Source organism: Aplidium turbinatum, chromosome 2 (genome assembly GCF_918807975.1).
Source record: "Aplidium turbinatum chromosome 2, kaAplTurb1.1, whole genome shotgun sequence".
NCBI lineage: Eukaryota > Metazoa > Chordata > Ascidiacea > Aplousobranchia > Polyclinidae > Aplidium > Aplidium turbinatum.
Window position 1 is genome coordinate 46,399,494 of NC_137473.1, and position 25,587 is coordinate 46,425,080.

A 25,587-nucleotide genomic window follows, 5' to 3' on the forward strand; every position below is an offset into this window, starting at 1 on the left:
CCACTGAACAAACTTTCTTGAGCGTATTTTATGTCGGTATTCATAGCCAGCAAATGAGGTTTCACATTGATTCAACGTCTGCAGATGTTGAGAAACTAAAGAGGATTAGTCTGCAGAATGGGTGGGTGTGTGTTCTTGAAGTTCAGCTATCTGAGTCAACGACGTTCAAACCGATGAAAGTTTTCTCTGTAGTCATTGGTCATTTCAAGGTGTTTGACCATGACCAATGGCTACTGCAAAGCATTGTTAACTTTCTGTTAAATTATTAGTTTTATTGCGAAGTTTTTGACATTGTCCTACTTCAATCTGTTTTGGAAACAATAATACAGTATCTAGCTGACACACAATAAATTATCTTTGTGTCGTCGTCTACTCGAAACTGACGAGAGTCTCACTTGACAAAAAGTATCATAATGTAGGCTATAAAGGCGGTGGCTTGAAGCTGCTTGAAGTCGGGGACCAATATTTTGCTTACAATCTTAAATATTTGCATGAAATTTTCGCTCAAAGTTTACCGTCTAATTTGTTACGTTAATTTTTCTTCACTCGACATTGAATTTACTAGGAACAGATGACGTTTCGTTAGGTTTATTTACCAAAACTAATTTCACAACCTCTGTTCAAACAACAGTACATTTGTGGCATTGAGTACTGCTTACCTTTTCCTTCACAGAAGGCGTGGTGGTCAGATAACCTTGTTTGTATGTTGATTAGCTTCAAGAAATTTCTTTTACAAAATATCTTTGCGTACATTGGCTTAGAAAACAGCTTTCCGGCTTTAGATTCTCACATTGTCGTTTTTTTACCTGTTTTTGTGGCGTTTACTACCGACATTAGGCGGACGCTTGTAGTCATGATTGTAAAACCACAGTCTGGAAGATGGATGTTTCTTACCAGGTAAGACGATCATTCCGAGTATTTGTGTCTGGAAAAAGTTTTTTTTCTGCTTATTGTTTAATTTTCGCAAACCGATGATGTTCAAGTCTGTGTTGTTTCCTGTGTCCCGCAATTCAACGGTGCATGACGGCATGGACATGATTTCTTAAAATGCTGCATTTTTATTCAATACTTTTGATTTGAAGATCTAGCCACTTGTTTTTTTCGTACTCAGCTTGCAAAGAAAGATATTTCCAAAATCGTTCAATAACTTCATTTTAAAAGCTTGTTAGATTAACTAAAGTTGAAAAATGTTAGATTAATTATTTTAAGCTAGTTCATGTATTCTCTAAACGTGCTTTAAACGAACTTTCCATCAACGTTTTTATTTATTCCTTAAGTCTACTTCATGCGTGATTGAGAACGAAATGACACATTTTTGTCAAATTTCTTTGAAATGGAGGATAAAAATTACCATAAAAATAAAAATTACGATAAAAATTACTTTGTCGTTTCACCTGTCCAACGGTGGTGACCTTGACGAGACAGACGTTGGTTGATTTCGTAATTCAAGTGATGTTTTTTTACGACCTACGTCATAGTGTCGTCATTTGTTAACTCAATCACGACTTGCTGTAGTATCAAGGTTGCGTTTTTTGCGTTGAATAAACGTAAAGTGCTGTATAACCACAACTCAATGCTTTTCTGAATACTTTTTGAACCCTTTCTCCGCTAAGCAGCTAAGAAGAACAACAGACCTTTTGTGATGTGAAGGTTTACCGATGGTTTAGCTTTGAAACTCTTGTGTCACGGCTTCGTTAGATTTGTTTATACAGTTCAGTGGTTGCTGACTTGATATGGATGCCTTAGCTCACGAAATATTTGTTACACTGTCTGTAGGCTATATGATAAGTTTTGCTTGAAGCATATTATTTTGGTTTAGTTGAAGGTAGGAAATGCTGACAAGCAAGGAAAATTGTATATCCTAAAGTAAAAGTCAAGTCCACAGCTGCTATTGTTTTGTGAGGTTATGTTTAGTTAACTAGTTATAGGTGTAAATTTTATCAACGATACGGTGTTAACCTATAATGTTCAAATAAGACGTTGCAGACCGCAGCAAAAATATTGATAGGTTTTATTTAATTGTTTGAACCCAATTACTTTGTGGCCAATTTCGTTTATGGCAAAGCAAAATTAATTTTTTTCCCAAAGTTATAATTTAATTTATTTACAGGAAATCTTTAACTTAATTTAAATAGCTTAGATCAAACAGTGAATAGTGAACTAATTGAAATTCCAGAAATTCTAGAAATGGAACGGCTGCTTTTCTGCCTTTGTCTTGGAGTATTTTTGTTAGTCATTCAAGCCTTACCTGCAAAATCACAGAAATGCGAGCCCATCACCCTGTCATTATGTACAGAAATCAGTAAGTATCGCAAAATATAACCGTATCCAAGTATCTGTCTGTATGTTCGGTGGCTGACTGGGTAGAGCTGCTATCTAACGTTTCATCATTCAGTGCGATTGACTTCTCAGTGAATATGCACTGCATGACTTTCGAAGTATGCATCGCGTCACCCCTATAAATATATAGTTTATATACTTTTAATTTTTTTAAATTTTTTGCGCAACTTAACAAAAAAAAACTCATCATTTTCGACATTTTAGCAAATTTATTGGCAATATTATTGGATGCATCTTGTGTTTCAGCATTGTATTGTGTTTCAGTATATTACTTGCATAACCAACTACGTCAAAAGCTAGAAGGCCAAACCTTAAAATCTGAAAATGTTTATCTCACCTTGAATAGAAACTGATCAGCTGCAATGTGTCATCGTGAAATAATGTTAAGATTTTGTAACCGAACACTGCCACTTGGAGTTTCTATTACACAGTGGTTTCTCACGGTAGCAAAGTTGTTGTTTCTTGTTAATTCAACGTCATGCTACATTAAAATAGCTGTGGTTTTGTTTTAACTCAAGGTGGTGTTCGTCAGTAAATTGTCAAAAATTCCGTTTCCAATCAACAAAATCATCTTCAGCGAACGATTAATTCTTACATTTTGTTCCAATGGTATTTACATAACAGCTTCATTACAACAGAGGCTGGAGTTTTCTACTGGTTGTTCATACAAACGTCACAACAATGAATTCGAATAAAAAATATCACTCTGTGTAATTGATCAAGCGTTTTTAACCTATTGACATTAGCTATGAGCAATTTGAAGTTGAATTTGAATTGTGTTTCCTAAAGGAAATGTCGAAAAAAAACATGGTATTGTTAATATAAACTCAATCCATTCCAGGATACAACCAAACAATCTTTCCCAACGTCTTGGGTCATCGGGACCAACAAAAGGCTGGCCTGGAACTCAACCACTTTTACCCTCTTGTTGAGGTATGTTTCGCAACAATGAATTACGTTGATATTGTGTTGGTTTATTGACCTCATTTCGTAGCAGGCAAAGTTGCTAAATCCCGAAAAGTTGAAAAAAGCTCAAAATTAACCTCCAGCTGACTAACTCTACGGTCTAAATTTTTGAGGCTAAATTCCAATCATTTTTGATTCTTTATTCAATCAAGTATATAAGTCAATCAAGTCCAGATATGTGACCTGGTTTGCTTCCATTGAACAACAGTCATAACTTTATTTAATTGCTCCATTGCAGATGGATTGTGCTCGCAATCTCCGCCTTTTCCTATGTAGCGTCTACGTACCATGGTGTTCTAATCTCAATGAAGCGTTCCCACCTTGTCGCCATCTTTGCAAGGAGTCCAGGGATGGATGTGCGGACATAATGAACAGGTGTGACAGCTTTGCCGTTTTGTCGTTTAATGCATCGTCGTGGACAGCCATAAGTAAATGTTGCCGACTTGCTGTTAAAGTGTGCAAACTTTATTATGAATTACTTCAATATAAAAATGACAAATAGTATTCACTAATTAAGACGGCCTTGACTTGCAAGCAAAGCATAGCCACCATGCCTAGTGTAAATTATTTCTGAAAGAAAGGGGTTCTTACCAGGTGTACGTTTGGTGCAAGAAAACGTTATTTTTTTGCTTTTCACTTTTACGTAAATTTTCAAATATTTTTTATTCATTTTCAGTGTTGACATCAAGTGGCCAGATGCTCTGAACTGTGAAAAGTTTCCAGATAAGCGTTCAGGAGAACTTTGTTTTGGGCCTGACGAAGAGTACAAGCCACCGTCAAACCGTCGCTGCAGATACAATGTCGGATTCACCTGCCCCGAGTATATGGCTGTGCCGGAAGAAAAGGACCTTGGTAGGTTAGATTAACAGTCGCCGGACTTTTCATTCATTAGACTTGTAGTGTTGCCGGGGTACAATGTGATCTACATGGCACTACAATCAATAACAGCTTTGTAATAGACCAGCGTTAGGGTTGGAAAATAATATAATATACAAAATAATATAAAGTGCTGTCACAAGCTCTGTATCAGAAGCATTGGTCCAGATTAGACTTAAATAATTTTGTTAGTTGTCTACAATGCTTTGCTGCCCAAGTACTCGTTCTATTAGAAGAATCCAGATTTGCCAAGTAGAATCAGAAATCGGTTTTGTGGTGGAACTGCTGCAGAAGTGTACGATTAGCCTGAACTTAAAACGTCCGCATGAGCATTGACGCCTCAGTATCAAAAATACTTCTTTACTTTAGCTATAGTCGTCGCATGTCACAGCTTGCGCCCGTTTGTAACGTTATGACTGTTTTGTGATAGGATACAACTTTATGGGCGCCAAAGATTGCGGAGCTCCCTGCGACGAAGACAGACTGTTGTACTGGACAAAGTAAGTGTTTTGGTGTGTGCGTTGTCAACCCACTTCATACTATTACAAAATTTGCATCCATTAATCACTTGCTGTGGAGTTAGAACAAACATTTTTAAAACGCTTCCTTTTTCAGGGATCAGCGAAAGTTTTCAGTTTTGTGGATCGGATGCTGGTCCATTCTCTGTCTCATTTCAACTCTATTCACGGTATCCACCTACTTGATAGACATGCCTCGTTTTCTGTACCCTGAAAGGCCAATCGTGTTTTTGTCAGGTGAGCAATTCTGGCACTGCCATCTTTCATCAATACGGAAAGTAGGCGCTAAAAGGGGTTAAAATTGTCGAAAACCGAAGTCTTTGACCGCAAAGTCTGAAATGGCAAACCTAATTTGAATGTGCATTAATACCTGCTTTGAATGGTCAAGTACAAATTACTGTGATGGCTCATTCATGAACATCGGTAGCAGTTTTATTTTATGCTTGTGTCTTTAAGTTAGGCGTGTCTTTAACTGGTATACAGAACCAAGTTATATATTTCATTCACTTTATCACAATGCAATTTCTTGCTTTAGCTTTGTGTCTAGATCTTTAAAATCAGAAATGGTATAGCCTATACCAAGGGTCTCAAACACGCGGCCCGCGGGCCGCATGCGGCCCTCGAGAACTTTTGGTGCGGCCCGCGATGCATTTTTAAACTTTAAAATAATTCATAATCACAGTACATATTTTTCTATATAAAAGGATAAAATGCTCAACAAACCTTGAAAATGCCCATCAAACTTCACACGACTTTTTAACACTACTGTCGCACCATGTTTGCATACGGGAAACTCGTATTGTTACATCGCAATCACATTACTTATTCACTCATTGTGTCATAATTGCAATAGTAACTTTGGCACTTGCTGAAGTCAATTCTTCAACAGTTTATTTTTTTCAGCGTTTTTGAAAGTTGATTGCAAGATTTTAGCTTTCCAAGTCCGTCGTTTCGTTTGCGTGTTTTTTCTTTTTCTTTTTTTTACATTGGTACTAGAGATGTACCGATACCAATATTGTGGCCGATACCGATCCCGATACCGATATCACTTTTTTAGGCCGATACCGATACCGATACTGATACCGATATTTTGGCCGATACTTTGGTGTTACAAAAAGATGCAATTTTGGTATTTGCAAGGTATTATATCAAATGCTAAGTTTTACCTTATTTGCATAAAACTATTAAAAAAAGCTTTCAATTGGTATAATTTATTAAAGATTCAAGAATCCAATCTCAACCGCATTTTTGTGTCATAATAGTAGGTTTTAGTAATGAAAGGCCACCATAATTGAGGACTAGGGTATAAGGGAAGAAACATTACATCATAATTGGGGTTTCTGAAAAATTCAATAAAGTGTTTGCGCAAACTCTCCAAATAGGCTATCATAATTGATAATAAGATGTAAAATGTAAACCAAGTGATTTGTGTAGTCGTACAAAAACTATTCGACAAGTAATATGCAACCTAAGGGCGCTTGTCGTTTGGTTGAAAAGCTTTTGCCAGGCCAAGACCACCCAGGCAGCAAAAATGCACAATCCCGCATCGCCCCCACGCTGCTAAACGTCCAAAAAAACTATGCAACCCGGCTTCCCCCAGCAAGCCGGTTCCACCAGTCCGCGACCCAACTTCCACCCCTCGCTGCAACATACCCACCAAGCCCAAACAATTCCACGGCAGAACTAGCAGGCCCAACACGAAAGCAATGGGACCACGAATCCTCACCAAACCAATCAAAACGGTCCTGCCGCGCCCAAGACGACAACCCCACCGCGAAGAAAGGAGCGCCCCTCCCGGCCACCAGCACAAGGCCGAGCACCCACCAGCACAGCGAGCAGCTGCGACCAGCCAACCACAACGGTGCAGCTTCCACACTAGCCATTTCAATTCTTGTCGATGTCAATTCTTGCTGCAAAACGGCTGCCGAGAAACATATAGTTGATTGGATGGTCTAAATGGCTAGCGTGGAAGCCACACCGCTATGGCCAGCGAATTGCAATAGCCCGCCACACCAGTGAGTGCCCAGCACCGCGCCGACAAGAACGCTCTCCCTATAACGAGGCCGCCATCCCAGGTGCAACAAGACCACTTATTGACCAGCCCAGCGAGGACTCGCAGTCTCACCGCTCCCACCCACTCCGCCACGACATTGCCCAAGCTTGGCGAGTCCACCATAACTAAATGCGGAAACCAAATCACAAACCGACAGAACCAGCCCACCAAAAAGAACCAAGTTACACGGGTCCCCCAAACGTCCAGCAACGCAAAAACGATGCAAAATTATACACATTTCCGCCACCTGGGCAGTCCTGGCCTGGTTTTATCCTCTGTTGAGAGTAAAAACGAAACACAAATGATAAATATTGGAGAAATTGAGTCTTCATCACAACTTAAGAATCGAACAACGCAAAACTTCTGAAACAAAACGTTTTGTTTGAGTGAAAGAATCACTGTAAGCAAACAATGCCAAAAGGTGTGCGCATGAAGTCATGGGAGTGTGAGGTATCAAAAATTTGAACAGGTTTTTATTTTTCTACATCAATGTGACGTTAGTTACTACTTTAAAAAATCTATATCTTTGCTTCTGCAGAAAATTCGCAGCAAACGCCTTTTTATTACATGTTTAGTATCGGCCACAGTATCGGCCAAATTTTGCCGATACCGATGCCGATACCGATACTCAAAAAATGGCCGATATCACCGATACCGATGCCGATACCGATATATCGGTACATCTCTAATTGGTACAGTGTTTTCCATCTCTTTGTTCTTACTAATTTTTCTTGCGATCTAACGTTCTTGGTATGTTCTTACTACTGTACAGTACCTTTTTTATTGCGTTTTCACTGTGTTATTTTGTTTATTGGTTTGAATCTTTACCCTCGGACTAACAAAGCCTTGATAGGTTATTCCTGGTAGTTTCGCATACTTGTAGGCTGTAGCGGTTTTTGACGCAGGCCCGGTTGCCGAGATTGGCAGAGTGAAGTTTTTCGATTGTTGAAGTGTTGTTGTCGGGAATTATTCCATCCATTAGGTGCCGCTGAATGGGGAGCAGTCCTAAAATGTGTGGTGCGGCCCTCGAGTCGATTTACAAGTGTTCATTTGGCCCTCAGAGCAATTTGAGTTTGAGACCCTTGGCCTATATACTATACAGAAAAGTTTCTACAGCATAACGTTTTTAAACGTGTATTTGTCGTTGCGATGTGATTTATTGTCAACAGTGGTATTAAGTAACTTTCTATATCAACAGTCGTAAATATTGTATGTTTGCTAGTGCTGGCAGCTTTATAGTTTTCCCACTTCATTGTGGTTTGAACAGCCAAAGCAATTCACAGGTGTAGCTTCCAAGTTGTGGAGTTGTGTTTTTTTATGAACCTAAGCCTGAAGACTTTCATTCATTTATTTGTTTTCTTTCCCTAAAAGACCTTCTCTTAACTTTTGAGTGATCAGTTGCATATATGCACTGGAAAGCAGACTGCCATTGCGTGTCGTATGACATTTTGACGTAAATGGGAATTCTTAATCATGGTTCACCAAACGTAAAGTGACGTTGGATTTACGGAACAGTTACAAACTTTTGTTTTTAGTTTGTCTCTTTTCAACAAGGTGCATGAGAGCAGCTGCTGTGGTGATGTGACATTCAACAAGCACGGTTGGTGCCCAGTTAGCGAAGTTGGTCGCTTTTACATCGATTCAACGCTTACAAACCTTGCTAATGTGACTGTGAACCGGTATTGACCAAACACATTTTTTCATGCTGATGTAGTTTGCGGTAGCCAGGAATGGTATGTTTGAGTTTTCGCAAACCGATCCATAAAAAATGATCGTTTTGCTGAGCACTTTGTACACTTGTTTGTCTTTTTCGTCGCTAAATCCTTTTCAAGGGTGTGTCTCAAACTTGATGAGATTCAGCTTTTGAATTTCGAGAAGATCCATCGCTTTCTTATCCTGTCATCGGCAGCTCATACTTTGTTTGTTCAACGATGATTAGAAAGGAAAAGTCAACGATTCGATGACGAAATAAATTCTCTATCCTTTTGTACTTTTATGAAAATAAAACATCACATATCCTGTTTTTTGTGTTTTCTACCCATTAGTCATTAGAATATTTTGGGCTCCTGTACATTGCCTTAGTTGGTGTAAACGACAGATATTGATCTGTTAAAACCAGTCATTAGTAAAGTTATGAAAACTAAATTAAGAAAAATCTGCTTCGTTTTATTAAAAATTTACGTCAAATAATGATGAATGAACAAACAGTGGTGGATTTGGTGCCTGGGTCATCAAAGTAAGGAGAATTTTTTGAACTGACGCAGGTACTCCAGGGTTGGGTCATTTCTGTGCTTTCCGTCTTGAGTGCGGTGGTGTCACCTCGTTGTTTTCTTGTGCGTATAGCATTTGTGTATATACTTTTTTTCTCGAAAAATTGCTTTGGCATTAAAGGTTATCTGGGTCTAGTAACTGTAAGTTTCTTTATAACATCATTTAACGTAGCTGAATCACTCAGTCGGCTTTAATCTATCGAATTCAGACCATAGTTTTTATTTTGATATGATGAACATTAATCTATTCCACTAAATTGGCTTATCTTTAATTAAACGACTGTTGCCGTTTGCTGTCAGCTTCAATTACTTTAGCGCTATCATACTATTATTGAAACTGACAGCTAAAATTGACTTGCGCGATAAGTCGATTAACTTGTTTCTGAGTAAGATCCTTGATAGCCACAACCATATCGCCTGCAAGTCGCTTGGTCATAGTTTGCGAATGTTGCCTTGTGTCGACCAAGGTGGCTGCTGGTGCTGCCTTTCTGTCTGGAGCTAGAGTATGGCTAATTAGAATCATCAACGTATAATAAGAGATCGCCACAGCCCACGGGTTGTTTTGTTTGTATGAACACATTCCGGTGTAATCACAGCATCTTTCATGACTAATTACTTGCCGTTTCTCAACATTTTATTTGTTTTCATAATTCCAACAAAACTGCCTGCCTTTGATTAGTGTCGTGTTGTTTTTGTGTACACAAAAATATCAGGGTCTTTTACATGTGGTTGTCATACTTAATGATCGTTTTTTTCAGCGTGTGCTTGAAGTGGTAACCCGGCTAGTAAATCAGCCCTTTACTGATTCAACGTCTGTAAACGTAAAATTGTGGTTTGCGGCTGGGTAAAACAGTTCCTTTTGACTTTATACTAAGACAACAGTTTGTGTTGGGACCTTGTTTTTCGCTGTAATTCTAAGAAAGTTTTTGTAAAACGTTTGGTCGTTCGTTTGAAGTGCTCTTGAAATTCCAAAGTGCTTTAAAAAAGCTTATTTTTTCACTTTTTACGTTGCTATAACATTTGTTATTGTCCTAACCACGTCAAAGTCTGTGTTACGAAAACCGTTCACACGCTGATTTAGTGCTTGAAAAAAAATCGAAGACATAGAGCAATTATACAGCAGCACTGAAGGTATCTTTGACGCTAGATTTTCAGTATAATATGTACTGTACATCTGCCTTGGGCCACCAGAGTTTCATGGAATAGCATTCTAATGACTGGTTGGTACTTGTAGGCTTATGGGCGTGGACAGCTGACAAATACACGTTTGTATATTACATCACTGCGGAATACAATCCTTCAAAGCTTTTTAGTTTCATTTTTTAAAACTCCAGCCGTATTTCCTTTTATTTTCAATTGGGGGACGATATCGTCAGAAACGTTGAGTTATTATCTGACCATCTACACTAGTACTTGGTAAAATATCCTTATTAGCTTTCACTAGATAAATTATCTTTTCAGGATTATGTTGGCGCTTGGATAATAGCCTCAAGCGCAGCGGTTTCTGGTGTTTATCGCAAACCTGTTTATGTTTGGTGATAACCGTGTGTGAGCTCGTTTCAGTGTTAAGTAATTGGCTAATTGTTATCTTCATCATTCAGCCTCTTGTAAATATTTTGGCATTCATATCCTGCACTGTGACTGCAGGGTGTGAATGACATCCTTCCACATTTCTAACTGCTTAATGCTACCCTGGTGGAAACAAACAAAACTATCGGGAATGCTAAAGCTTGTCCTGTCCGCAGTGTTAGTTTTATGTTCATTCCGGGCTCGATGGTTATGAAGGATAAAAACGTTCTCAAAGCCACTGTGATACTTCTCGTATTTATGCTGTTGTGCATGTTATATTCTATGGTTTTGCCAATCTTTTTTTAGGAGTTGGGTAGGTTTTGCTGCATTGTAATGTGGTTAGCCAATTTGTCATCAACTCATCGTGATAGGGAAACATCGTGATATCATCGTGATAGGGAAACATCGTGAAACATCGTGATAGATGAATTTGTCATCAACTCATCGTGAAACTGAAACAAATATTAGTGATTCTGTTAGAATTTTCACGCCGAAAACCTTAACGTCTCACAACGTTATGTTTTGAGAATTCCAGAGCGTATCATGGATCTTGGACTTGGTGTACACTGTGCTGGATGCATTAAGTACGCTATGCTCTTGTTGAAGTTCCAGGAATACAGTCGTATTACTTTTGACTTGTTGACTTTTCAACAACAGCTCATATACCTTTATGTAGCAATCCAGTCAAACCACAAAACAAGCTGGTAGACTAATAATTTTTCCTTCACAATTGTTTTCTTCATGTAAATGAAAATTTAATAAAGTTTTTTGTTCTGTTGTTTCATGTAATTCAGCATTTAATAAAGATTTCTTTTTTCTATTTCATATCCGCAATGGGCAGTAATTTCCAATCGATAGGAAATTGAAATTCAATAGAAATTGCACGGACGGGAAGTCTGTTCCGAAAGGCGGGGTTACATTCCAGAAAAAAGCTTGATAGTTTTAAACAAGGAGTTCTAACGTTGAATAAGCACAATCCGTCATAATTTTCAAACAATTTAATTCATGTCTACGTTGTAGAATGTTTTTAAATTGAAACAACGTACTTCGTTTTATTAGTTTAAGTTCTGGTTTGGTGCGAGATTTGTCCTGCCGAAAAGGTCAAAAACTTTTATTTTTTCCCTCTGAGAATATCTTGGTCTGGCGTTTGTCATTTCTTTTTACACTGCGATGCATTGTCTTATCGCACACGTATTTAACCGTAATCATGTGACTAATGGTGAATAGAGTTGACGAAATTGATTGACAGCTGGTTCTCTTTCACCAAATCTGATTTTTTTTATTAATCCCGAGAGAATAGATGCCATAAACATCTTAATTAAACTGATGTGATGCGAGGAAGCACTGTCTACCTCTCTGACGTATAAATACTGTACTGCTTTTGGATATTGCTTATGATTGGCCTACAATGTTTAATTTTCTAAATAACTTAAACGCACATGTGGTGTGCGCTTTTATCTGCAACAAGACACATTTTTTTGCCTAATGGTAGCCTACGACCACCTTCAAAACGAACTTATGCATAGCCTACCATTGCTGTTAGAGAATATTCTATATGAATTTTCGTAAGCTTTGATAGACCACAGATAAGGTTTAATGTAGCAGCGAAGATATTACGTGATTTTAATTCGTTTTTGTGTAAGCTTACAAAAGTAATTTCTTATTAATAAAAAGAGGTACATGGTTTCTGTCGCCAGTTTTTTGGGTGGCAACGCGTCATGTTCCAAGATAGCTGTAACAATGTTTTTACTAAAACAACGGTAGCTTATGCTTTGTTGCAATCTTGGCCACAATTTTCAAACAACTTTTCATGTGCGATGCTATTAGCTAATGTTGCCATTAAAAACAATATCAATGGTAGGTTTATCAGTTAATAGCAAACAAAACTTAGTCACTGTGTTGTTTAAGGGCTCTAGGGCTTATTGTATGCGATTTGATCTCTGAGGCTGAGAGATTACTCAATCATTGGTGCTACAAAATTAGTGATTTGTTTGTTTGAAAAGACGAACCCGTTTTTCGTTTTGCTGCATGAACCAGATCCAGCACATACTTTCCCATGAGAGAAATAACCAGCAGCGGATTGCACCAGATAACTTTGTAAAAGTCGCAAAAGTGCACCGTTTGCGTACAGTTCATGATGTATCATGTTTATGAGAATGTAATTGTTTATTGCTATTATCTGGTATGTCATTCGGTATATACTTTACGATCCATTGTGCTTTTTGTCCAGTTTCTTTCTCAGCTTCACAGTAATTCTCGGAATACTATTTGTTATGCTTGCAGGTTATTTATTTTATTTTTTTTTTTATATAAAAGAATGATGTTGATTTTTGTCTCATGGCGATTAATTTTGAGTTATGAAATACAAAAATTTATCCCAAATCAACTTTAAATACTGTAAGATTATGCTCAACAACTCTGCCATCAATCATTTCCTTTCCAAGCCCAGATTGGGTTTTCCATTTGGAGATCTCATTTGTTATCATCTCGGTTGTTTTCAGCTAACAAAAGTTGACGTCAACGGTTGAAACAAACCTACGTTTGGTTCGAGAGAACAAGTTTCATAAGTTGGGTTTGCACATGGTTGTCACGCCTGCGACTGGAGTTGTGAATACATTGCTTCATTACCTATCAAATGCTTTAAAAATCATGCTTGTCAAAATGGTAACATTTTTGCTGCTGCTCAATACCTGCAAAGTAGTTGTGTTGTATGAATGACGTTGTTTCATTTTCAATATTCAAAAGAAATTTCCCTTTCTTCGCCATGCATTCTTGCATTTGAAAACGGTATGATTGTAATGTACTTTTTTTTGTTTTTTGCTCGCATTAAACGCAAAGAGGTGTTGAGTTAATCACGGAGATTCCCCGGTATATTTATTCAAGGAAGCATTCAGCACCGCGTTGTTCTAGATGTGTCTCACAACAACATCTGCGATTATATTATAGTACCGTATATAATATTTTGTTTAATTGAAGAACTTTGGTCTTCAAGATCAGTTTGATTTCCCAAGGGATTGTAAATTACTTTATTTTGGTATTTGATTTTTGTTTTACGGGACATCATGCCGCTCTTCATTTCTCCCAAATTGATCTAATTAGAAGTCGTCAATTTTGTTCCAGTTTGCATTAAAATAACATAAACAAAAGAGACGATTGTTGTAGCTTGCCAATTCTTAGTTGCACACTGCACAGTCGCCTGATCGCCTCTTGGAACAACGTTCATGCATCGCAGCAAACAATAGAACAATGTGGCCAGACAGATGTCTTGGACTACTGAAATGGCGGCTAATAATCCCCCGTTTGTAAAAAGCTCCTTTTTAGTTTGATTCAACGTCTACAAATGTTGAACCAATGGAAATGTGTGGCTTTTGCTAATCTTGATTGAATAAGACCATTCTTTTGATCACAACGGTTTGAACCTTGCCTGCAATTTTGGCTTTGCTTTGTCGTTTCAACGCCTGTAGACGTTGAATTGACGCACAAAGAAAACTTTCCGTCTTGGTTGTGGATTGTCCCATGTGGATCTATTGTTTCATAGACAGTCTTTGATCTGTTGTTTAGCAGATCTTCCTTGATTATATGTCGTACTGCCGTTTCAGTGCATTGTTTGCATTCACAGTCGAACTCTTATACCCAGCAAGCCAATTGTCGTTTGATTAAAAAATAAAAGATCTCACATTGATTTAACGTCTGCAGACGGCTGTGTCGTGTCTCCTGTCCTGTGTTTATTCGTTATTAGCCTTCCTGTCCTTTGTTTCAGTGGGATTAGTCCAGCGCAACAGCCGCCTTCTCTAAACATCGTTGCACAACAGCAAAGGTTGCGATTATATCTGTTTGAAATATTTTTTATTCACGATTTCTGTTTTCATTTTTACGAAACGCACAGTTACACTCCCCCACCTTAAACGTCTGAGATCCTCAGCACATGTCAACATTGATTCACTTCGTGGAATATGAACGGTTCCACTGCCCTTTTACGCCTTTATTTGATCACAATTGCGACTTTGTCTACACCAGTGGGAGTAGCCGATTTTTTCCTTGCAGCGATTCTGCTGACAAAAATTACTGGAATTTTTTTAAGATTTGAAAGAGGTTAACTTTTGTATCTCCAATGTCCTGTAACAGCCGATTGATGTAAAGAGAAGCCTTTCGGTAACCCGGTGCTTCTTTCTGTTTTTAGGTTGTTACTTGTTGATGTCCATCGCGTACATAGCTGGATTTTTTCTCAATGACAACATATCTTGCAAGCAATTTGAAACTGCTTACTGCAACTTAGACAGCTCATCAAGTTCGTGCCCGAAGGTGAGTTTTGCTGAGAATATAATTTCTTTGGTTACATCAAAATCACCTGAAGTCGTGATCTTAAAAATCTTGTGCTTTGGCAATTGGCAGTTCAATGTTGAACTTCCGTTTTCTATTGATGCTTGCCGATCAGTGACATAGCGCACTACAGCTTTCTTCTTGAAAAAAAACTGAGTAGAAGTGATATTACAATCATGACAATTTTGTATAGATCCTATAACTTGAATCAGGCATAATAGGCTATTTATTGAAAATGCTCAACCTGCTCACCATTCCAAAACTGGTGAATATTCACGAAAGATGACTTCCTTACTTACTCACTTTTTTATTCAAGTTAAGCAAAATGTCACGAGATATCCCGACATATTGATAGAGTGTTTCCATTTCACATTTTTGCTATTCCAGGTGGTAACTCAAGGCACTCGTGATGCGGGATGCACTGTACTCTTCATGATCGTCTATTTCTTCAGCATGGCCAGCTCCATATGGTAATACACGAGGCAGTTTTTGTTTAACTTTTTGAAGTCATCTTCGAATGAAACCAAAAACTGTTTTCTGGGTCGCGAAAACTGTTTTGAGAATGAAGTGGTGGTTGTTTCGGCTTTAAGATTCTCAGTAAAATTTGGCATTTCCACGATCTAAATTTTTTGAATATGTTAGATTTTTTGATGGACATTGCAATACGGCCAACATGAATTAAATGTCAAATTGTTTTATTCCGTGTTTAACTTGCTGTTCGGTCTTTACTTTTAGGTGGGTTATTCTTACCGTGACTTGGTTCCTGGCCGCCGGTTTGAAATGGGGCAATGAGGCGATTGAGGCCAAAAGTCCATATTTCCACGCAGTAGCATGGACCCTGCCAGCGCTACAGACCATCGCTGTGTTGATATCTTCTCAAATTGATGGGGACATCCTCAGTGGGGTAAGTGGAAACTTATGATTCTTGCTCTGATCAGCATGAAAATTGCCTGAAGTTCAACAAAACTAATGTTTGAATGGCTGTGAAAAACTGGCGTTTAAGTCATTTTTGCTTTTTACTAGCTAAAAATTAATAATTGTTTTATTTTTACGGTTAATGATTTTACAAGTTTTGTGTAGTTTTAACCACGCCATTGTAAATTAAGGTGTCATTTCTTAAAGCGGATGAATACGAGTTGCGATAACTACTGGATGACGTATAGTTGTGGCATTTATTAAGAAAAACATCCAAAGCTTACACCTCAAACTTTATCCACTCCCAGGTTTGTTTTGTGGGGATCTACAGCACCACACACCTTTTATGGGCTCTGCTGGTGCCATTATCGCTGTATCTTTTCACCGGAACTGCTTTTCTCATAGCTGGATTTGTCGCAATGTTCAACATCAGGTCAGTCTTGTTGTCCCATTTTTTTGTCGTTTTACATGAAATGGACGTTAAAAATAACATTTCAACTTTTCTACGTTTCATTCTCACAATTCTGATAGTTTTACGTTAAATCTACGTAAGACGACGTTGTTTATCCCAAACGTTTGTTTTCCTGTTTATCGACAGTTGAATGCAATTCAATCCTAGTTTGTTTATGGTTGAATCTCAGCTGCTTTCGAATGTTGTGGCACTATACAGACATGGTATGGACCCCCCAAGTCGTTCTTATCTATGGAACTCTTAAAAACAAGTTCCCTCCGTCTAAGTTTTTAGACAGAGTTTATTTTAATCAATTACATTTCATGCAAACTTTAACGTTACGTTTAAAAGGTACTCATGAAGAGTTGCGTTCATTTTTTTTTTCTCAGTTTCTTTTTGAACGTTTAAGTTTATGAAATGTATCGAACTATTTGTTGTGTAGGCCGCACCGGGTCACGATTATCTCTGCAGTTTCTTTTGTTACTGTTTATCTTGAAATAAACACGAAGCAGAAGAAAAGTGACATTTTTAATGAAACGGCAAGTGAAAAACCAAAGCACCTGGCATTGTCCAGCTTGGGTAAACTTATTAGAGGTCGACCAAGACTAGTCCCGCGCTTTGTTAAACCGTACAAACGTGCACTACTGTTTAATCGCGGGTGCTCAAATCAACTTTTATTTGGGTGTAATTGTTAGACCTTATTAAGCGAAATTTTTATGATAATAGTAATAACCTGGATTTCTGTACTCTTACAAATAATCCCTTGAAAATCATATCATTCAATGATTTTTATTTCCATTCCTATTAAGGGGGCAGTTCTACTTATTATCGCATTTTTCGTACTTGTCATAAATAACAATCTACACACAAAAGTTCACCCACAAACCCCAACAAACCATATATTGCTGGAAAAAGGAAGAAACAAGCTATCCAAAAATATTTACTTTGTTAGGCTGGGGCAATCCATTAAGGGTTTATACCATTTTAAATTTGTACATAAAATTAACCGATTGTCTGCAGCCCTAAAAACTCGAAAATGGCTAGAGGTAGGGACTTCAAACTGCATGGTGATTGGTGATCTAGTAGGGTATCCTAGCCATAAATTGATAGAGGAGATTTCTTTTAACTTTTTTATTTTTTTAAATATAAAAAGTTTCATAATTGCTAAGCATCGAGAGCAAATTTGACTTCAGGATTTGGTAATAAAATATTTATTACTGTGAATATTGAAACAAAACTCAATCATTATGTCCGTAAGGGTCTACAGTGTACATCTGTTAAGTTTTTTAGCCAATTCTGAAAGGAGTTTTCTAGAAGAAACATTTTTAGCGCACAAAAAACATGATTTTGAGTGAATCGCATTTGAAAAATAGAATTAGGTAAATTTATGCCTTTGACTTTAAATGATTCTCAATAAACTTGGTTAACCTCTTGAAAAGGTGGCGCTATTTAGCGTATTCACTATTAGATTTTGTAAGGGAAAATACAAGGTAAAAACTGACTGCATATTCGGAATCTACGATAAATTTCCAATATATATCAATAAAATAAAAATTGAAAATTTTTTTTCTAAGTAGAACTGCCCCCTTAAGCCAACAACCTGATTTCATCAGGTACTACCATGGTACTACTATATGCGTTATACACAACACAAATAGAAAAACAAATTTATTTAAAATTCACTGCAGGAACGTTGTCAAGCACGACGGAGGCACAAACCGTGTGGAAAAGCTGGAACGCCTGATGGTCCGCATTGGTGTGTTCAGTGTTTTGTACACTGTGCCTGCCACCGTGACCATAGCTTGCTACTTCTATGAGCTGGTCAATAGAGAGTCATGGCAGCGGGGTTGGTTAGCGAGGACTTGTGGGTAAGATATCGTTTCTTTTTGATTTTTTTTTGACATCTCGCATGCCAATGAAACGGTCACGACTAGAGATGTAAATGCAAAAAAAACGAACCGTTTTTTTTAAAAAAAAAACGTGTTTTTTTTCAAAAAAAACTTGAGCCAAAAAAAACACTCGTTTTTTGGTTTTTTTTGTTTTTTTTGTTTTTTTTCATATTTTTCTGAAAAAGTTGCAATTTTTTTGCAATTTACAGCTTAGTTTCATTATAGTGCTCTTGAAAAACATTAAATTACTAAAAATAGTTTTATTGGTGTGCTGAAATTCCTAAGTGTTTGTGTTTGGCAGCATATTATGTTCTTGCATAGTCCTATGAGGACCTATGTTGTTTCGCTTTCTTCTTCATTCTCTGGCATGTTTGTGGCAGTAGACCTGACAAACATTGAATTAATGAAATTTGATACATGACATAATGTAGATGAGTTAATTTCTTTTTCCTTTTATGGAAGTTAGCCTATGATGTTAGTATACTGTGGTACTGGTTATTCTTGTACACACTCAATGGGTTGAGGAAATTTTGGCAAAACAAGGTGGCAGTATTCAGTACACACATTTAGCTTGTTTGTGGACGTGGTAATTTACCAATGCAAGCTATTGCCAATAGTTTGTTTAAACATGTTTTGTAACTGATAGCTTACCAACGATGTATGTGCTTTATAAATGTTGAAACAGAAGTATTCTTTTCGTGTGTTGTAAGATCTTGGACACTTCGTCATTGATGCTTCTTGCAGATTATTTGTGACATATAATGCAAGAGACCTTATCACTGATATTTTTAGCTGTCAAAAGTTAGTGGATTTGTCAGAAAAGGTTTAGGTTAATGTTCCTTTCAAATGCCCACCACCCATGTTGACTATTGCTAGTAACTACCATTCTACCAACCTTGAATGAAGAAATTTTTCCTTTAAAGTGGAGTTTTTCAGTACTGCTCAGTGCTCAGTGTTCACATAGTGAATAAATGCTTTATAATGCTTTTCCTGACAAGAATAAAGTTTTACCCATATTCCCACAATGCAGGATAAAGATACAAAACAAACATCAAAGATGAAAACTTATTTTATTTGAGAACTAGGCCTACTGTTTTTTGAGATAAAAAGAAATTGACCTCTTGTCGTTACGCACCAATAAAACCATGATGCAAACTTTAATTTTTTTTATTGGGCAGAGGAAAGATTGACGAAACGTTAGGCAAAAACAAAAAAAAGTGCTAAAGTCTCAAAGTTCTGCAAACTAGTTCAAATTGGATGGATTAAGTGCAACCAATAACCATACTTCTTTTAAACATGTCTATGACAGCACAATGGTGTGATTAAGGGAAAACAAACATGACTATGACGTCACAAAGGATTATTGAATCTCTTCAGGGAAAATAAAAAAACATCAAAACGTTTCCATCTTTCACTACATTTAAATGTGATTTGGGCTAAAAGTTGGGACTTTAGCACTACACTGCTTTTGCCAAACTTGTCATCAATCTTTCTTCTACCCAATTATTTTTTTTTTAAATTTACGCACCATGGTTTTATTGGTGCGTAACGACAAGAGGTTAATTTCTTTTTAGCTCAAAAAGTAGTAGCCAAAACTTGTTTTAATATTCATAAACAGATAGCCCACCCCATAAAACATGGGGGTAGAGCTAAAACTTATGTAAATATGTTGAGCGGTTCTTGAGATATGGCCGTTTTTCTATTGCTCCTTATCTATAAAGCCACTTAGTGGCTAAGGTTATTTCACTTATAACTCGAGAACCGCTTGTGTGATTTTCATCACGTTTGCACCAAATGCACATCAACTGGAACAATCTCTTGACGTTGTACTGGTAATGGTGTGGTGTGCTGGTGAAAAGTGCCTTTGTGAAGTAGAGAAACAGGACCCTGACCACCTGGTCCTAACGTAACATGCCCATTAACCAAAATCGCAGGTGGCTTCGAAACTGTACACGAGTGTGGTACTGCATTTAACAACTGGCTGAACCAAATTACAGACAATACTTGAGATGTGCCAACCATAGGACACTGTGTTACTATTTGAGACGATGAGAAACCTTTATGGCTCGTGTGTTGAGACTTGAGAGACATATTGTCTCATTTGAAAGATGTTATACGAGTTATGAGACTATTTTTTTGTTGAAAGAGACGCTATTGCAATGAGTTTACCCTAATTGCTGCATATTGTGACATTTAATAAAAAAATAGGTAAAAAAAACAAAAAAAACAAAAAAAACGAATAAAAAACAAAAAAAACGATAAAAAACAAAAAAAACGAGCTCGTTTTTTTTAAAAACAAAAAAAACCGTTTTTTTACATCTCTAGTCACGACAAGGTATCGTGTGAATTTTACAAGTGTAGAATAGATACAAATGGCGCGGTGGGATAGCGCAACGGTTAAGGCGTTGGCTTTCCAATTATGCAAACCTGGTTCGACTCCTGGCTTCAGCTGGTTGTTGAAAACACCGCTCACCTCTACCCAGGGTGTAATAAATTGGGTGGGCGTAGTTGCTGCAGTAAAGGCGGCCGAGAGAAAGGAACTGGCCGCCCTACTCTCCTTAGTGCCGAAGGCTTAGTACAATGAGAACCTTATCTTCTCATACCCGACTCTTGAATCAAGTATGGGATCCCCCTTTACCTTTTAGATACAAATGACCTGTTTTAGCGGGTTTGCAGTTGTGGTAGCAGTATGTCACAAGCTTTCGGAACACAGTTCCTTAGTCATATGCAATGATGAACCCGCAGCATCAGGCTGAAATAGGTCGTTTGTATCTACATTGTGAAGTAAACAACAATCATGCTGCTAAAAGCGAAACTCTATCTATTGCGTATCTTCTGAATGTCTGATATGTATGTTTTGAAAGGTTTTGTTAAATACAGAATGAGATTTTTAATGAGGTAATTAATTGTAAAATACTTTCTAAAACCTCTACAGCCTGAAGGCTTGAAAAGGGCTGTATGACTAACCGAAAGCTTATTGTTTTTTTTGTTTTTTTCTTATGTTAAAGGTAGTGTTGCTGAGTTATGTTCGCAGTATTATTGTTTGTTCAACCCTGGCAGTGTGTGAAACATGAGATGTTAAACTTTAAAATGTGTGAGTATGTACAACACAAAAGAAATGCATCTAATCTTCAATAAGTACCGTACCAAATTATTTCTCTCTAATGTGAAATCGACTGATCATGACACAAATCTTCATGTGATTTGAGTAAATTAATAAAATATTTTTTTAGTTTCAACTCTATACCTTGCCCATGTGAATACAACGATGACAAAGGAAGCAAGCCCGACTTCATTGTGTTCATCATCAAGTACTTCATGACGCTGATTGTTGGTGAGTTTGGTTGTGTCAGTTGTTGTATTGCGTATATTATTTTCTTCAAGGTTTTTTTTGAGTCTGTGATAGTTCGCTGTAATTTCGTATGTCGGGCATGTAGCAAGGCACCCAGGTGGGAAAAACAACGTAGCGCTGTTATGCGGGGGAACACAAGTCAAAAATGAAAAGACCAAGTATGTGATGGATTGAAGATGTTACGTAGCCCTTCTCACTAACTGAAAGAATGGAAATTGGGAAGAGACAAGATAAGAATAAAGTCTCCCTCATGTTCGGCCTCGACATAACTGGGGCTGATTGGTTGAGGTTATCTTCAAAATGCATTTGTACATACTTGCAACCAAGAAGTGCGTTTCCAAAGAGTTAGTGTGCGAGAACGAAGCAAAAAAGAAGTGCCAGATTGCATCGATATACTGTATTTGTAACTACTCTATGGTTGGCTATGTTTCTCGCATTACATTAAAAAGCCTACTGGAGAGATCAGCATTTGATTTTTATGTAATACTTGGCATCCAGTATCTGATGTGAATGGATTGAAGTTGATTTTTAACAGCGATTTTTTTCTGTTTAATTTTTTCAACTTTTTAAAAGACCCCCCGTTTTATTTTTTCAGGCATCACGTCTGGTTTTTGGATTTGGTCGAGCAAAACCGTGGAGTCGTGGACATACTTTAAGCACAAAGTCTGTTGCGGTTCGCCATCAAGAGGCACCACCGAGTACCAGAGGGGCACCGTACAAAAGCAGCACCAAGTCACTTCCATACCACGGTTAAAGGAACCGATGCACCCCCCCGTATACTCACAAAGGATGCACACTTGATAGAGTGGATATTCGAGAAAAGCTGTTTTGTGACTCAAACTTGTGTGAGCGATCAAGATTGCCGTTGTGTCATCGTGACCTCAACGGAATGACGTCGTCGTGATGTCGATGACGTGACGTCATCCCGACAAAACTGTCCATGAAGTCTTATCTCGACGAGGCGACGTGAAGATATTTTCATACTTTCGATTTTTACAATGTTATCGGTTAGTTTTTGTTTCTGGTAACTTTAAGCGATTGTTTTATTTCAGTCGTGAGACGTTGAATTAACGCGAATCGCGATTTTGTTGACATCATGACCATTGTCACGACACCTCGTATTTCAAAATCCTCGCAAGAAAAATCGTGTCATTTTGAACTGAATTAAGCTGCATCAACCTCAACTCAAAGGAAATTGATGATAAATTAAGGGTCAAACACGCTTTAAATTCAAGCTTAGTTCTTAGTATGTTCTTAATCCTATCTAATCTGCTTATGCTTATTTTAACAAGGTATCAGTCTTAATGCATGGTAACACAATCACAATGTATTGCTCCTTTTTGACTCTTTAAATGGGATTCTTCGTGTTTCATTTCGATTTTAATACGTTTTGGTTGCTTCTATTTTCATCTGTTACTTTTTTTGTACGTGGCTGGTTAGCGACCGAAGAAAACTATTGTTTTGACGTCATTTTACATCAAATGCATCCCTGAATAATGAAATATTGACACCCTTTGCAATAACGTTTCTTCTATTACTAATGTTAATATATTGTAACTTTTGCTGTATATTATTGTGACTTCATCAGTTAACAAGCTTTGTCGGTGTCACATTGTTTCAACATCTATCGCTGTTGAAGACGATGTAAAAAGAGCATTTTTGCTTTATTTTTAATAGCTTTTTGATGTGCGACTGTTTTCATTGGAGGAGAAAACCAATTCAAGGAAATCCATGTTTTTAGACATTTATTGGGGTATTTATGGACATTTATCTATGGAAAACGAAATAGGGGGGCAGACCACCAAAAATTTGGACTAATGATATTAAAAACTAGTCAGGACTTGATTACAAATTTGCAAATAGAAAATCTCACAACAGAGAAACTTGGCGCTTTATTGCCTCCAACCTTCGACCAGAGGAAGGAACTTAGATGATGAGACATTTATCAAGTGCAGAAAATATAAATCAACTCAAAGTATGACTGACATTAAAACCTGAGGTGTTCCGTTTAAAAATGATTTTATTTTTAAATGGCTTTTTATATCTCTTTTATTTAATGTTAAAAAACGTGTTTCGAATTGATTAAAAGACTTAACATGTCAAGACATCCGACAACCTTCACAAATTTATTCTGAATATTTCAAATTGTTTTGTCTTTCGAGAGAAAAGAAAATTGTCTATTTTCTCTGAATGTTGTTTTGTACCGAAACCCTAACTTCCCACAAAGTTGCATGCAAGACCGGGTGGTCTGGTCAGCATCACGCACTTTCTCTGCCTTTCTGAGCCTTCAATAAGATCGATAGCTACATTCTCGTGTTATCGTGTTTGAATGAACACGATTTATTGTTGATTAGGATTTGTTGAAAATGTCTTAGAACTTGATGGATATGTCTCGCAAAAACAGACCATATCTTGTTATCGCCTGTTAAAGCACGTATTTATTACGTTTACTAAACGTTCAAGTTATGTAGACAAATCTTATTGTAACAAATCTTATCAGAAATTGCTATTGTTTGCTTGGATGTTTCTGGTTTGTTGAATATCGACTATGATGCATTTTTCATCGGTGTCTGTCAGGGTCCATAAACCTACCAACACCTTTTTGCCCATCACCCATCACTTCTGACCCAGTCAGAAAAATTCATTCAGTTATTTTTAATTCATTCAGTCATTTTTACAATGATTGAACGTCTGCAGACGGATTGTGCTGTCTGGGGAGCAACGAATGCTGAAAGTGAAGCCTGTTTTGACGAATTCTTTATTGCTTTCGGTTGTTATTGATTATAACTTTCCAAACGGTGCATAATATGTCGCCATCTTTTGTGGTGTGGGTATGACCCAGACAGCAAAACAACCGTCTTTTGCATCAATGTAAAAAACGCTTGATTTGCTTTCTAGGGGTTTTTCGTCTTAAACAGAGCTTCCACTTATTTTTATTTAAATGTAAAGAGCAGATGGGCTTCCGTTTTTTTTTTAATTGCTTGATTACCGCTTGGTGCTGCTGTAACACTTTTTCTTCCATTGCTATAATACGTATCTCAAGGAAATTCTCATCTCACCAGTCTAGATTTTGCATCAATTCTCTCTTGGAGCAACATTATCTGGTGAGTTGATGCTTCTAAACCTTTGTACACTTTCTATATGAAAGTTTTGCTAGTTTTCATTGTTACGCCCTGACTCGTCAATTTGTTTCCGGCTTGAAAAATTGGTCTCGTTTCACAATAAATCAACGTCTGCAGGCGCGAAATCAATGTAAAAAGGACCAATGTTTCTAGTTGGGACGGTAACACCTTCGTTGCTTGTGCGTGGTTGGTGAATGTACGTCATCAATGCAGTGTTGCTGCGCGAAGTTTTTCTTTGCGAACCTTTCTACATTCTATTAATAAGTGACTTAACGAATTGTAATAAAGTATTCGAAACACAAACACACAGTGTTGATACTGATAGTGCAAAAAAGGTTTCTTTCAGTTCCTGTTTAAATTTTCTATATGTTGATGGTTTCAGAGAGATATAACTTTTTAATACAGGTTTTAATTTAGGTAGAGAGAATTTTTAAACCATAAACATTAAACAGACATAACCCAGCAACAACACTACTTTAAGATTATAAAAAACACCTAATATTGGAACTTGACATTTTGACATATCATGGATGCAACTTTGTTTCTGTCTTGACTCTTTGTTGTAAGTGTAGATATTTTAGAGTAATGTTTATCATCGACTTGGCTGAGGGTGGCTGCTTGACTCGAAGACCGTCATGGTCACTTCGCAGCTTTCCGTTGTGATTTACATCAAAGATGAAGTGTACATTTGTTATTTTTCTTTGTTTCAATTGTGTTCGTTAAGCGTGCTGCATCATTTAATGATTTTGCTGTTATAATATTGCACAACAAAATAAACCAATCAATCAGCAAACAAAAAACAATAAGCTAACGTTTTCGGCTAGTCATACAGCCCTTTTGAAGCCTATAAGATATATAGGCTCTTATAGGCTTGAAAAGAGCTGTATGACTAGCCGAAAACGTTAGCTTATTTTATTTTTTATTTTTTTATAATGTTAAATGTAGT

At 37.3% G+C, this 25,587-nt stretch overlaps 1 protein-coding gene across 1 annotated transcript; it reads left to right on the forward strand.

The window, feature by feature from the left end:
- The first annotated feature begins 2,116 nt into the window (after positions 1-2,116).
- LOC145764623 (frizzled-7-B-like) lies at positions 2,117-24,939 on the forward strand. Its single transcript, XM_082576261.1, has 13 exons — positions 2,117-2,302; positions 3,182-3,273; positions 3,545-3,681; positions 3,983-4,158; positions 4,613-4,682; positions 4,798-4,937; positions 14,773-14,894; positions 15,300-15,382; positions 15,648-15,816; positions 16,136-16,260; positions 17,967-18,146; positions 21,401-21,501; positions 22,115-24,939. The coding sequence occupies exons 1-13, from the start codon at positions 2,188-2,190 to the stop codon at positions 22,318-22,320; spliced, it is 1,716 nt and encodes a 571-aa protein (XP_082432387.1). The 5' UTR covers positions 2,117-2,187; the 3' UTR covers positions 22,321-24,939.
- The last annotated feature ends 648 nt before the right edge of the window (positions 24,940-25,587 follow it).